A 15,000-nucleotide genomic window follows, 5' to 3' on the forward strand; every position below is an offset into this window, starting at 1 on the left:
TCAGTCAAGGAGCTGAGCAGTTCGTCGGCTGCTCTACACCCTCTCCAGAAGATAATCAACACCCCACTCCCCCGGCACAAGAAAGAAGTTCAGAGAGGAATGTTTTCATCACGTTGAAGGTCCATTTCAACAGCTCAAGAACTTTTGACGCATCAACACAAAAACCTACTTGGCACTGAACCTTACCTGATAAATGACCACCCTGAACTTGTTCTTGGCCAGGAGGTCGCCCTGAGTTGCCTCCACCTTCTTCACCCTGACGTTCTGGTTCTCCACACGCACCCTGACGTCCTTGATGTGGCGGCTGACCTTGCGCGTCTTCTCCAGCAGCCGGTCGACACTGGAGCTGGTGTTGGCGTGGTCGCTTGTCAGCTTGATGACATTGGCCTGGATGGTCTTCACTGTGTTCTCCAGCTCCTGCTGACGTTCCTCCATGCGCTGCTGTGTGATCTGGACGCTGTCCATGAGGCCCGCCACGCGCTCCAGCAACGCCATTATGCTTCCTGCGTCATCTCCGCCTCCGCCACCCGTCGGCATGCCCGGTTTGTCTGTCATACTTGCTGGTCGGTTTGTCTGTCTGTCGAATGGTCGCTTGGTCGTCTGTTAGAACCCAGTGATCCGGATGTAAAAGGGAAGAAGGGATGATGACGAGTAGCTCTGTTGCAACTCACAACAAAATCTTGGAATTCTGAAGAAAGTGAAGATCAGAGGCAGGAAATTGGGAAGAGTTTGAGTTGGAGCATCGGGGGATCCAAAGAAAAATAGGACGTGAGAGGCAGAAGGAATTGAAACCTCTGGACGGTGGAGGAGAGAAAGGAGGAGGACAGGAGGACCAGATCGTCCCGGTGCAACTGGAGGTTGACCCTGAAACTGATCAGATCAACTGGTAGACTCCACCCTGCTGGGAGACGGAGGGAGGGAGCGAGGGAGCAGGAATGGTGAGGCTAAAAAGAGACAGGTGGTGAAACGTGGAGCGACAATTAATTGAGGAAGACGTGTCAGAGAGTTTACAATCTTTACTCCCTGTTCGAAGAATGAGATAGCAGACTGGAAAATAGAATAATCCTCAAGTAGAGATCTCGCTCAAACTTGATCTCTTCCCCAACTTGATCTCGTTCAACTCCTGAAGGCTTTAAGAAACATCAAACTACTGACGAACCTCCCTCCAATCTGACAATTTAAAAATGGAAATGGATATTGTGGGAATGTGTGTTAATGAGCAGGATGGATGAAGAGTGACATGGATCCCAGCCTCACCCTGTGTTCTCTGCTGCTAAAAATACACCCAGGGTAAAGTGACTCCCTGCGCCTCTTTGGGAGATGAGTGTATTAAAAGGAATGGCCCCTCCACCAAACTCTCCCTCCATCATCCATCAATCAACCAGCACATTTTCACTTGTTCTGTCTTAATCCCTCCCTCCATTTTTAGTCTTTCTTCTGGGCGTCGCTCCTGGGCCGACCAGCGAACGGCTACGTTTCCAAACAGGCATCTCGATGCGATCGCTGCCATCTTGCTTCCCTTCTGGAACCAGGCGGTTTCCAGGTCGTGTCAGTTTTGGCCGAATGGGCAGTCGCCCGGGAGGAGACGAGTCTGAACGAGCAGAGCAAAGAAACCGGCTTCTGGAACAGCGGGAACATTGACAGTTCAAAGGTTTGGTCGGACTGAATGTGAAGTGGAGATTAGTGGCAGCGTTCATAAGAGTGTTAGTGAAGGAACCTTCTTGTTTCCTTTGCTTTTGGACAAGAAGCCAGAATGACGACCAAGGCAAAGGGAAGAAAGAGCGAGTTAGGAGGTGAAGAGGACGAGCTGAGAGAGTCGGATGAAGCATGAAGGGGACTCGTCCACCAGCTGCTGTCACTCAATCCGTCACTGATATATTTAACTCCACCTCCCTGTAGAAGACCTGGATCTTCCAGCAGCCACCAGGAGCGCTTGGTTCTCATTCCTCCCTCGCTGAAGGGGGGTGGAGTCTCCAGCACAGTGTGAATGTGCCAGTTTCCTATGGAGCAGCATCTAGTGGCCGTCTGAGGAACTGCATGTTATCTCAGCTCGGCATCACAGACGCCTCCATGTGGCTGAGGGAGGTAATGACCGGTTACACAAACATGAACGTGTCTGGTTCATTGGAACAAAGGTGAAGAAGTTTGAGTCTTTAATCAGTTTGATTCAAAATAATATTGAATTACCAAATCATCAAAATAAATCAGTAAAATAAGTGTTTTTAATTCATATTATTCATGGTTCATTTTACCACCAGTGACAATCGGTGACTATATAAAGACGATCACTGTATATAAAGACGATCACTGACTGTATATAAAGACGATCACTGACTGTATATAAAGACGATCAGTGACTGTATATAAAGACGATCAGTGACTGTATATAAAGACGATCAGTGACTGTATATAAAGACGATCACTGTATATAAAGACGATCACTGACTGTATATAAAGACGATCACTGACTGTATATAAAGACGATCAGTGACTGTATATAAAGACAATCAGTGACTGTATATAAAGACAATCAATGACTGTATATAAAGACGATCTCTGACTGAATATAAAGACGATCAGTGACTGTATATAAAGACGATCAGTGACTGTATATAAAGACGATCAGTGACTGTATATAAAGACGATCTCTGACTGAATATAAAGACGATCACTGACTGTATATAAAGACGATCAGTGACTGTATATAAAGACGATCACTGACTGTATATAAAGACGATCACTGACTGTATATAAAGACGATCACTGACTGTATATGAAGAGGATCACTGACTGTATATAAAGATGATCAGAGACTGTATATAAAGACGATCACTGACTGTATATAAAGACGATCACTGACTGTATATAAAGACGATCACTGACTGTATATAAAGATGATCAGAGACTATATAAAGACGATCACTGACTGTATATAAAGACGATCACTGACTGTATATGAAGACGATCACTGACTGTATATAAAGACGATCACTGACTGTATATAAAGATGATCAGAGACTGTATATAAAGACGATCACTGACTGTATATAAAGACGATCACTGACTGTATATAAAGATGATCAGTGACTGTATATAAAGACGATCACTGACTGTATATAAAGACGATCACTGACTGTATATAAAGACGATCACTGACTGTATATAAAGATGATCAGAGACTGTATATAAAGACGATCACTGACTGTATATAAAGACGATCACTGACTGTATATAAAGACGATCACTGACTGTATATAAAGATGATCAGAGACTGTATATAAAGACGATCACTGACTGTATATAAAGACGATCACTGACTGTATATGAAGACGATCACTGACTGTATATGAAGACGATCACTGACTGTATATGAAAACGATCACTGACTGTATATAAAGACCATCACTGACTGAGTGGAGCCGCGGTATCAAGAAAAATTAATAAAACAGACGACACTGGGTTCAAACATCATAATTTATACTAGTTCCACTACATCACAGTCTAAACAACAACTTCACTGTTTCATGCATTACGCAACATCTACAGTAAAATCAGACTGGATTCCCACGAGCACGGCGTCGCACACAAGGTTGTTCTTCACCTCAAAGAAGTCGAACAAGTCCGATGTCGTCGTGGCGACGCTTCAGGGAACCTCAGCCGAGCTTATTCATCTACTCCTTCTACCACGTGACGAACAACACGGACACTTCGTACCATCATTACAAATCATATATATGTAAAAAAAAGACCTAAAATAAAAAAACTAAGTCATTTCAATTATTATCAGCTTGTCAAAACACAGACACAAAAAAACAGTCCATTGTTCGGAATTATGTCATCAGCAAATAAGCAATAAAATAATTAGAACAACATCCTGTACATGTCAGCTTGTATCTCATCATTATTATTTTTTAAGCAGTAGAAAAAACAGCATTTTGGTTTTCAGGTGCGTCTCATCATAACAAATACAAAACAAACAAACAAAAAAGAAAATAAGGTTCATCTGAGTCACGAGTCGACTGCAGCAGGGGGGCGGGAGTGAGTGGTCCCTGATGATCCTGTAGTCCTGATACACAGCGCCCCCCGACAGCTTTAAGGCGTTGTTACACGTTGACGACAAAGAAAATCAGGAATGAACGTGAGCAGCAGTGATTCACGGCAAACGGCAGGAAACGAGAGCGGGCGTCGAAACGGAGCGACGACTGGCAGCGACCGCTTGACGTCCAGTCAAGTAATCTCAACATCAATAACTAAATACTTCATTTTGACATTTAAATACCATTGACTATATATATATATATATATATACACACACACACACACATATATATATATATATATATATATATATGTTGACCTAAAGAATTTAGCTTTGAAATTCATCTGAATGTATATGGGGCGTAAACACAACAGAAAATGTAAGCTGCCTAAATAGTCATCCTCTGCCACAAGGGGGCGACTCAATCAAAAATAATAAGAAAAGACGAGAGTTACGTTAAACCTCGGACCTCGAGGACGTTGGGGATCAAACGATCAGAGTTTTATAACTCAGTGGTATTTAAATATCAGGATGACGTATATTCCACAGACGTTTTTCTTTCTTTCATAAAATCCGTTTACGTACCTGCTACGAAAAACAAGGTTCAAATCATTTTTTACTCATTTAAATGAATTAAAAACAAAAAGCACAGAAGCGAAGTCGGTCTGCGTCGCACAGAGTGAAACCAGAGAGAAACGCTTCTTTCTTTTTCTTTTCTACAATGTGGACGGAACAAACAGATAAAAACGTTTCCTGCTTCAGGATCCACAGTGTCTCAGAGTCCGAGAGGGAACGCGGATGAACGTCTACAAATCATCTGCGGACAAAAGAAATCAAACATGGAGGAACATTTTTTTAAATAAGGCCCCTTGAGAAAGTCAGAAATTATCTTTTTTGTTAAAAAGAAAAAAGAAGAGGCTCCAAAACGTCGACTTATCAAAAGATGCAGTCAGTCTCCGTGTGGTACGAAAGCGAGATATTTCACAAAAATCACGAGCAGCTACATCATCCTGGAGGACGTCCCCGACGGGAAGTGGCCGAGGTGCTGCTTCTGTCTCCGGCCGCGCTTCGTCTTGTTGCACCTCCTGCAGGACACGACAGGAAGTACACGTCAACAACTAGGACACGTCCCACGTGTCAGCGTCTTCGTCAGCGGCCGCGTGACGACGATCTGCTGACGAAGACGCTGACACGTGTTTGAAAGCTCACGGTGGAACAGATGAAGGTTCAGTGTGTGGGATCTAGTGACAACTAGTGGTGGAGTCGCAGATTGCAGCCAACACAACACGTCGTAACCTGTGTGTGCGTGTGTGAGCACCTGGTGAAGCACATGACCACGGCCACGATGACGGCGATCTGAACAGCTCCGATGATGGCGGCGATGAGGACGTAGTGCAGCTTCTGACCACTGGGGACCACGTAGAGTATGTTGAAGTCCAGCAGCTGATCACACTGAGGACCACCGTACGCTGCCTCACACCTGACACACACACACACACACACACACACACACACACACACACACACACACACACACACACACACACTGCAGTTAGATCATATTTAAACTTAACTTTATATAAAGACGCCGCCATCTTGTGCTGGTGACGTCATGTGCAGTAGTGATCGTGGAGTGGAGGTGTGATATCGAGGCCCCGCCCACACACACTATGGACACACAGTTACCTGCAGGTCGCCAGGTTGTGCCTCATCTCACATTGGCCGTGTTCACAGAATTGGGCGTAGTCGTCAGAACAGGGGGCGGGACTGTCCACAAACCCCTCCCCCTCCCCAGGCTTCGACACAGCTGGACAAATCAAACAAACGCGGGTCTGTGATTGGCCGATACAGAGTGACGGTGCAAGACGACAGACCTGATGAGCAGCGAGGGGCCGTCTTACCATAGACGTCTGGTTTGGTCTTGACGCCGTCGTCCTTCCTGCTCTTGTCTGAAACACAGAGACGGAAGAAGATGATGGTGTGTGTGTGTGTGTGTGTGTGTGTGTGTGTGTGTGTGTGTGTGTGTGTGTGTGTGTGTGTGTGTGTGTGTGTGTGTGTGTGTGTGTGTGTGTGTGTGTTCAGATCGGGGTCATGTCATCATTCAATATAAATGAGCTAAATAAAACCTCTCTTTTTCTCCTTCACCTCCGTGTCTTTGTCCTTTGTGTCTGTTCCTCCTCTCCTCTATTCTACTCCTCTCCCACTTCTTCCTCTTCTCCTTTTCATCTCATCCATCTTCTAAGATCCACTCCCTCCTGTCTCTTCCATCCCTCCTCATCTCCTTTTCTGTTCCTCCGCTCACCTCCGTCTGTTTCTTCTTCTTTTCCCTCCTCCTCCTCTTCTCCTCCTCTCTACATTCCCCTCCTCTCTTTCTGTTTCTAATCATTTCTCCTCCCGTACTCTTCCTTCCTTCTCCTCTCGTCATCTATCCACTCCCTCATCCCTTCATCTAGTCTCTCCTCTGCCTTGTTTCACTCGGAGGTTCACTTCCGTCCTCTCCTCCTCCTTCCTTTCCTCTCGTTACCTTGGCAGCGTCCCACGTGTTTGATGTCGATCTTCAGCTGTTTGAGGCAGGACGCCTCCCGGACGTGGCAGGGCGTGTCGTAGGTGACGCCGTCGCCGCCGCACACCGGGTTGTCGTTGTGTCCGTTGCACAGGATGTTACACATGCAGCTGGACACAAACACAAGGACACACACTCAGTCGTGCCGGGGGGAGTTGTCCCTTTTATTTTGAAAAAGGTCGGTCGCTTGACTTCCTGTCCCGTGCAGCTTGGCGACAAGATCACGACTTCACCGTGAACTGAGTCACTAATATGCTTACACACCACCTGTGTGTGTGTGTGTGTGTGTGTGTGTACTAACAGTGTGTCCTCGGAGTCTTCGTCACACTCGGCGCCAAACTTGCAGATTCCACATTTCGAGGCCTTTTTACCACGACCGGAGCCTTCGTCATCTGCAGACGCCAAACGCCACATCGTCATCATCATCAGTCAGTTTTCAGATTTCAATGTTCCAATAATATCCAAAATAATCAGAAAAAACCATGAAGCAGTTTATAACCTCCGTCTCCTGATCCAGAACCGGCGTCTGGGGGGGGGGGGGGGGGGGGGGGGAGAGAGAGGTTATGATGTCAATAGTTGACAGGAAGCCAAAATACAGTTCAAGGCCTCATGATATTAAAAATATCCATGTTCCCGGGTTAGTTCCTAAATAAATTGTTGACACTGAGGAAAAAAAAACACGTTACCGTGGTAACAGGGTCCCTCAGAGACGATGGCGACGGATCTCTGTTTCTTACAGGACGCTCGTCTCAGGAAACACTCGTTCTGGTACGTGTCCCCGTTCGACCCACACACAGGGACGTACTTCTTATGGCACTGCAACACACACACACACACACACACACACACACACAGACACACAGATGAATTTCAAAGCTAAATTCTTTTGTGTGTGTGTGTGTGTGTGTGTGTGTGTGTGTGAGACTCACGTGGAACTGACACACACACTTGATGTCCGCTCCGTTCTCGCGGCAGGTTCCTCCGAAGCGACACGTCCCGGCGTCGCACACCCGCAGGTCGCTCTTCTTCTCTGACAGATCTGAAACATACGAGGAGACGAGACGGAAAAACGAGATTCAAGTCAAACAGACGCAAAAAGATAAAAGGAAACAAAAAAAACATTTCACACTCTTCCCAGAGTTAAAGACTCAGATGTTCAGAAGTTTCCTTCAGTGTCACAGTCGACTGATTCACTGCAGCTGATCACAGAGCATCAGAGCTTTTATTGTGAAGGTCTGACTGCATCCGCGCGCACACACACACACACACGCACACACACTATTATTCAGGGTAGTAATTAAATGATGGCAGCTGATTGGTCGACGGACCTGCAGGACAATTACAGCTGGTCGTGACTCCGCCCTCCCCTGTAATTACTGAATACCACAGTGTGCTGAGCCAGAACACACACACACACACACACACACACACACACACACACACATGAAGTGTCATGAAGAGTTTTAAAATTTTTAGCCGAACGTCTTTTTATACGAGTCAATTCTTTTCTCGGTTCACGTTTCGTCCTCCAAGGAGTTTAAACATGATCCCAGAGCTTGACCTATATAATATATAATATATCATATATTATATATCATATGTAATGTCATTCAAGTCCTGTATATGTGGTTGTATATAATTAATTAATAGTTATTTATCACTTTACTATTAAATATATCAGTCCTCAATTACATTTCTTTGCCGTTGTGTTTTGCACTTCAGGGCCACTGTAGAATTTGATAACATATTAGGGAATCTCTGCCAAAACTTGTTTCAATATATATATATATATGTATGTATATTGCGTACTATCAGTATCTGCATAATCCCTGAAAATCCATATAGGTCTGGCTCCACATTATCCTGCTGACAAACAAATAAACATTAATAAACAGTAATAAATAATAATAATAATAATAATAAATGAGCAGTGGTTTGATCCTCTGACACATTGTTCATCCTGAGACTTTGTTTCTCTCGCTTCAAACTGGGTCAGAGACCTGTCACGTCCCGTTCACATCTTCATCTTCCTCACGCACGCACGCACACACGTCCGGTTGCTATAGTTACTGACTTCCCACCTGACAGCCCATTGGCTGCGTCGGGAACCCGTTACAGTTTGTTTACGGAGCGCGGCGTTCCGCAGGGAACCGTCACGGAGCCACTGAGGGGAGTCGCAGCGAGCGACGACACGACATCGTTCTGTTGTGACAAGAACCTGAACCAGAACCTGACCCTGAACCAGAACCAGAACCTGAACCAGAACCAGAACCAGAACCTGAACCAGACCCTGAACCAGAACCAGAACCTGAACCAGAACCTGAACCAGAACCTGAACCAGACCCTGAACCAGAACCTGAACCAGAACCTGAACCAGACCCTGAACCAGAACCAGAACCAGAACCTGACCCTGAACCAGAACCAGAACCTGAACCAGAACCTGAACCTGACCCTGAACCAGAACCTGACCCTGAACCTGAACCAGAACCAGAACCTGAACCAGAACCAGAACCTGACCCTGAACCAGAACCTGAACCAGAACTTGAACCAGAACCAGAACCAGAACCTGAAATTGAACCTGAACCAGAACCTGAACCAGAATTTGAAACAGAACCAGAACCTGAACTTGAACCTGAACTTGAACCTGAACCAGAACCAGAATTTGAAACAGAACCAGAACCAGAACCTGAACTTGAACCTGAACCAGAACCTGAACCAGAATTTGAAACAGAACCAGAACCTGAACTTGCAGGAACAAAAGAGAAAAACACACAACTCCTGATTCAGACACTTCACAGATGTTTTTGATAATTAAATGTTCACATGTTGAGTCATAATTGTTTTGTCTGTGAGGAACTGCTGCTAATGCTAAGCTAGGCTAACTGTGCTCTCTCTCTCTCTCCCTGTGTCACTCCACCTCGCTCTGATGATTCCTCTCAGTGAAACCAGGCTGCAGAGGGAGAGGCGGAGTGAAGCGTCTCCCCACCAGAACATCTGTGTTTCTGAATATAGACTTCACAGAGTTTGGTCCGTCAGATCTTTGGAACAGATGAAACCACTCTGAGTTGTTATACAGAAGTTATTTCTACAAACGCCACCACGGCTGGACTCCAACCACGCTGCTGGTCCGTCCCTCAAACCCTTCCTGCCCGAGTCGCTCAGCTCATTGGTTCCTACAGAAGAAACAAAAGTTCGTTGATTTAATAAAACAAACTGTCGGGGACCATGTTCTTCTTCTTCTTCTTCTTCTTCTGTCGGACCGGAGACGAATCAATGTCTTTCTCTTACTTTTGTGAAGACGATTGTTGTGGAAGTTTCTTGGATAATTTCAAGCAGCAGAGTTTGTGATTCCTCTGGTTGTCGGACACGTCGCGACTCTGGAGCCTCAACGAACATCTGTCCTCCTCCTCGTCGTGGACCAATGTGACGATCGTTATCTGATCGAACGGACGTCCGGACGTCCTCCTGAACTCCTCCTGAACTCCTCCTGAACTCCCCCTGAGCTCCTCCTGAACTCCCCCTGAGCTCCTCCTTAACTCCTCCTGAGATTCTCCTGAACTCCTCCTGAACTCCTCCTGAGCTCCTCCTGAACTCCTCCTGAACTCCCCCTGAGCTCCTCCTTAACTCCTCCTGAGATTCTCCTGAACTCCTCCTGAACTCCTCCTGAGCTCCTCCTGAACTCCTCCTGAGCTCCTCCTGAACTCCTCCTGAACTCCCCCTGAGCTCCTCCTGAACTCCCCCTGAGCTCCTCCTGAACTCCCCCTGAGCTCCTCCTTAACTCCTCCTGAGATCCTCCTGAACTCCTCCTGAACTCCTCCTGAACTCCTCCTGAACTCCTCCTGAACTCCCCCTGAGCTCCTCCTGAACTCCTCCTGAGCTCCTCCTGAACTCCTCCTGAACTCCTCCTGAGATTCTCCTGAACTCCTCCTGAACTTCTCCTGAGCTTCTCCTGAACTCCTCCTGAGATTCTCCTGAACTCCTCCTGAACTTCTCCTGAACTTCTCCTTAACTCCTCCTGAACTCCTCCTGAGCTCCTCCTGAACTCCTCCTGAGATTCTCCTGAACTTCTCCTGAGCTCCTCCTGAACTCCTCCTGAGATTCTCCTGAACTTCTCCTGAGCTCCTCCTGAGCTCCTCCTGAGCTCCTCCTGAACTCCTCCTGAACTCCTCCTGAGCACGTAAGCGCACTAATGTTGCTCCGGACATTTTCCATAACTCTTTTCCGGGAATGTTCCCGTCGGTGTGAAGCTGATTCATCGCTCACTTTGACGTGAGATCACACCTGACGTGGATCCAGGAAATATCCAGATCCTTTACTGATGTAAACGTCCTGTAAACACACTGTACGTAAGAAATAACACAACACCAACGTGAAGTTATTCTACGGAACATGCTGAACGATGCTCTGATTCAACCGCTGATTATTTTCTCAATTCATCCATTTGATTGTCGAAGATTCCGGGAAAACGGTGAGAAGTGTACGAACGAGCGCGTGTTTACGTTCAAGTGAACTTTGAGAATTGAAATAAATAAAGGACGAAAAAGTTATTAATCCTCCGATAACTTTTATCGGACCGTCACAGGCTCCTCCCCCATGTGACCTCCACCCTGTCATTAACCCTGAAACAGCCTGGTGAACACACACACACACACACAGGTGATGTTGTGGAGGTCGTCCTCCTGTTGCCGCGGCAACCGCTGTAATGTAAAAACCGCGATCTGATGGCCTCGAATCTCCCTTTCATCCCTGCTGCTGTCGTCATGACAACAGACACACAAAGACAAGTTAGAGCATGAATAAAAAGAAGGCTGTGACCTCTGACCCCCGCAGGGCTGACCGGTGACGTGTTCAGGTGCACAGGCCGGTGGAGGCTCACCTGGACAGCCGGCGGTGGAGGCCTTCCCGGGGCCGCAGTCCGCGCTGCTGCCGCCGCTGCTGATGACTCCTCCGCGGGGGAACGAGCTCCGGACGGCGGGGAGCAGCAGGAGAACCAGCAGGCTGGAGAACCGGCACGGTGGAGCCATGGCGGAGCGAGGGGGGGACAGATGGAGGGAGGGGGAGGCAGAGACTGAGAGGTGGAGGAAAATGATTTCAAAAAAGAAGATCCTTCGAATGAGCCTCGATCCAAAACCACCGAGCGGAGCCGAGACGAACGATCTCAGATCCGGGTTCTGTCCATGATGCTGCTCCGGGACAACAAAGCCGAGCGAGGGCCTGGGTCTCCACACACACACACACACACACACACACACCTCCACCCCCCGAACACCAGTCTGCTCACAGCCCGCACGGAGCCTCCATCCCCCGCTGCCTCGCTCTCAACCCGCCGGAGGAAGATCCAGGGAGGCGTCGGGAGCGGCCGAGAGGGAGCGTGTTTTCCGGGGCGGGTGAGCGGATGCGGTCGCTCGCTCGGACCTGGACCTTTTTCCTTCTTCTTTTTTTTGTCCTGAGCTTTCGACACTGATTCACATCAACAAAGGCCTGGACCACGTGACCGCAGAGACCACGCCCACAGGCGGAGTCATGCATCCCTGCATGCATCATGGCTCCTCTGATGGAGGCGCAGCTCCTGCTCCCCGTCCCGACCCGCTCCTGCTTCCGGTCCTGCTTCCGGTCCCGACCCCGTCCTGCTCCCGGTCCCGACCCGCTCCTGCTTCCGGTCCTCCTCCCGGTCCCGACCCGCTCCTGCTTCCGGTCCTGCTTCCGGTCCCGACCCCGTCCTGCTCCCGGTCCCGACCCGCTACTGCTTCCGGTCCAGACCCGGTTCTGACCCGGTCCTGGTTCCGGTCCAGACCCGGTCCGGTACAGATGCAACAGTCGGACGCACCGGGACAGTTCCACGTGGTGACGGGATGGTGGCGCTGCAGAGTGACGTCATCTCACGGTGTTGGTCAGAGTCGAGCCGCCAGGGGGCGCAACGACCCCGAGGAACTACAGAGCAGAGTACAAGTACTGAACACACGATGTACAAGTACTGAACACACGATGTACAAGTACTGAACACACGATGTACAAGTACTGAACACACGATGTACAAGTACTGAACACACGATGTACAAGTACTGAACACACGATGTACAAGTACTGAACACACGATGTACAAGTACTGAACACACGATGTACAAGTACTGAACACACGATGTACAAGTACTGAACACACGATGTACAAGTACTGAACACATGATGTACAAGTACTGAACACACGATGTACAACTACACGTCCACACGTCAGCAACAGGAAATTATAATCATGATAATAATAATAACTATAGGAATACTAATAATCATCATCATCATCATGTGGATGTCTGTATCTGTCAGACACGTCGTCGTTAGTAACCACGTGAAACTAACACGTTGGTTTATTTTATTGTTTGTGACAAAGTTCAGAAGAAACAGCCCCAGGACATTCACACACACACACACACACACATACACACACACACATACACACACACACACACACACACACACACACATACACACACAAACACACACACACACACACACACACACACACACACATACACACACACACACACACTGTATCTAATCCACATCCTCAGGTTCGGGTCTTTTGTTAATCCGTCTGGGAGAATTAGTTCAGTCTCCTGTCTCCTTCATTTCTGATCTGCACTTCTCTTCCTCTTCATCTTCATCTTCCTCTTCTCCCTTTGTTTTCTCTTCCTCTTCGTCTTCGTCTTCCTCTTCTCCCTTTGTTTTCTCCTCCTCTTCATCTTCGTCTTCCTCTTCTCCCTTTGTTTTCTCCTCCTCTTCATCTTCGTCTTCCTCTTCTCCCTTTGTTTTCTCCTCCTCTTCATCTTCGTCTTCCTCTTCTCCCTTTGTTTTTTCCTGCCTGGATCTGCATTTTTTCAAAAATATTTTCCCAAAATTTCAGTATCAAATAACAAAACAGGATTTTTAGTGTGAAACCTGCTGCTGTAATTTCCCAGCTAGGGATCAAGAAACATCTGATCTGATCTGATCTGATCTCTTTTCCTGTTGCTACATTTCAACATCTATATTTGACCTATAAATGTATAAATATAAATAAATGTTTACATATTTTTGTTGCCAGTTCATCGTCCTCATCTCACAGAACTTGACCAGAGGAGACGATCTGATGTTTGTTTCTGTCTCCAGTTCGTTTCAGAACATTGATTCTTCGTGTAGAAGCCTTTTGTTTTCTATTGTTCCACAGACGACCCCCCCCCCCCACGTTGCTCTCCACTCGACGCTCCGTCCATTAACCTGCTTCTGCCTGAAAACACAAGCGACGAGGAAACATGTCGACTTCAATCCTGAATGAACAGAGCGACGACCGAGGAGGAAACAACCTGAGGGAGGGAGGAAGAGAGGGAGGAAGGAAGAGAGGAAGGAAAGAAGGATGAGAGGAAGAGAGGAAGGATGAGAGGAAGAGAGGAAGGAAGGAAGGAAGGATGAGAGGAAGAGAGGAAGGAAGAGAGGGAGGAAGGAAGGAAGAGAGGGAGGAAGGAAGGAAGGGAGGAAGGAAGGAAGGATGAGAGGAAGAGAGGAAGGAAGAGAGAGAGGGAGGAAGAGAGGAAGGAAGGAAGGATGAGAGGAAGAGAGGAAGGAAGGAAGGATGAGAGGAAGAGAGGAAGGAAGAGAGGGAGGAAGGAAGAGAGGAAGGAAGGAAGGATGAGAGGAAGGAAGGAAGGATGAGAGGAAGAGAGGAAGGAAGGAAGGAAGGATGAGAGGAAGAGAGGAAGGAAGAGAGGGAGGAAGGAAGGAAGGGAGGAAGGAGGAGAGGGAGGAAGAGGGAGGAAGGAAGAGAGGGAAGAAGAGAGGAAGAGAGGGAGGAAGGAAGAGAGGAAGGAAGGAAGGAAGGATGAGAGGAAGAGAGGAAGAGAGGGAGGAAGGAAGGAAGGGAGGAAGGAAGAGAGGGAGGAACAGAGGAAGGAAGAGAGGGAAGAAGAGAGGAAGAGAGGGAAGAGAGGATGGAAGAGAGGGAGGAAGAGAGGAAGGGAGGGAGGAAGAGGGAGGAAGGAAGAGAGGGAAGAAGAGAGGAAGAGAGGATGGAAGAGAGGGAGGAAGGAAGAGAGGGAGGAAGAGAGGGAAGAAGAGAGGAAGAGAGGATGGAAGAGAGGGAGGGAGGAAGAGAGGGAGGAAGGAAGAGAGGAAGGAAAGAAGGATGAGAGGAAGAGAGGAAGGAAGAGAGGGAGGAAGGAAGAGAGGGAGGAAGGAAGAGAGGAAGGAAAGAAGGATGAGAGGAAGAGAGGAAGGATGAGAGGAAGAGAGGAAGGAAGGAAGGAAGGATGAGAGGAAGAGAGGAAGGAAGAGAGGGAGGAAGGAAGGAAGAGAGGGAGGAAGGAAGGAAGGGAGGAAGGAAGGAAGGATGAGAGGAAGAGAGGAAGGAAGAGAGAGAGGGAGGAAGAGA

At 47.7% G+C, this 15,000-nt stretch overlaps 3 protein-coding genes and 1 long non-coding RNA gene across 5 annotated transcripts in view; 2 read left to right on the forward strand and 2 right to left on the reverse strand.

Moving 5' to 3' along the window:
- The window catches only part of cavin4b (caveolae associated protein 4b), a 7,159-nt gene extending 6,305 nt beyond the window's left edge, over positions 1-854 (reverse strand). Inside the window, exon 1 of the mRNA XM_035619230.2 lies at positions 187-854. Coding sequence (XP_035475123.2) covers positions 187-555 — 369 coding nt within the window. The 5' untranslated portion in view covers positions 556-854. The remainder of the gene's footprint in view (positions 1-186) is intronic.
- Positions 855-1,510: 656 nt separating this feature from the next.
- On the forward strand, positions 1,511-2,216 carry LOC118291191. 2 transcript variants are annotated; one of them, XR_004786573.1, is made up of 2 exons: positions 1,511-1,651; positions 1,749-2,216. It is a non-coding gene; the product is annotated as an uncharacterized LOC118291191 (long non-coding RNA). The 2 variants fall into 2 exon arrangements; XR_004786572.1 differs by having other exon boundaries at positions 1,544-1,651; positions 1,746-2,216.
- A 1,244-nt stretch (positions 2,217-3,460) lies between these two features.
- On the reverse strand, positions 3,461-12,210 carry LOC118291004 (tomoregulin-1). The gene is made up of 10 exons (XM_035618852.2): positions 11,479-12,210; positions 7,532-7,641; positions 7,289-7,418; positions 7,102-7,128; positions 6,904-6,994; positions 6,564-6,712; positions 5,941-5,988; positions 5,726-5,846; positions 5,358-5,519; positions 3,461-5,124 (listed from the first exon to the last, which is right to left on the reverse strand). Exons 1-10 carry the CDS (start codon positions 11,624-11,626, stop codon positions 5,040-5,042), a joined length of 1,071 nt encoding a protein of 356 aa, XP_035474745.1. The 5' UTR covers positions 11,627-12,210; the 3' UTR covers positions 3,461-5,039.
- Positions 12,211-12,396: 186 nt separating this feature from the next.
- The window catches only part of LOC118291002 (melanoma receptor tyrosine-protein kinase-like), a 42,372-nt gene continuing 39,768 nt past the window's right edge, over positions 12,397-15,000 (forward strand). The window contains exon 1 of the mRNA XM_047329708.1: positions 12,397-12,551. The gene's annotated coding sequence lies outside the window, so the exon portion shown is untranslated. The remainder of the gene's footprint in view (positions 12,552-15,000) is intronic.

The sequence above is a fragment of the Scophthalmus maximus genome, chromosome 21 (assembly GCF_022379125.1).
Source record: "Scophthalmus maximus strain ysfricsl-2021 chromosome 21, ASM2237912v1, whole genome shotgun sequence".
Lineage (NCBI taxonomy): Eukaryota > Metazoa > Chordata > Actinopteri > Pleuronectiformes > Scophthalmidae > Scophthalmus > Scophthalmus maximus.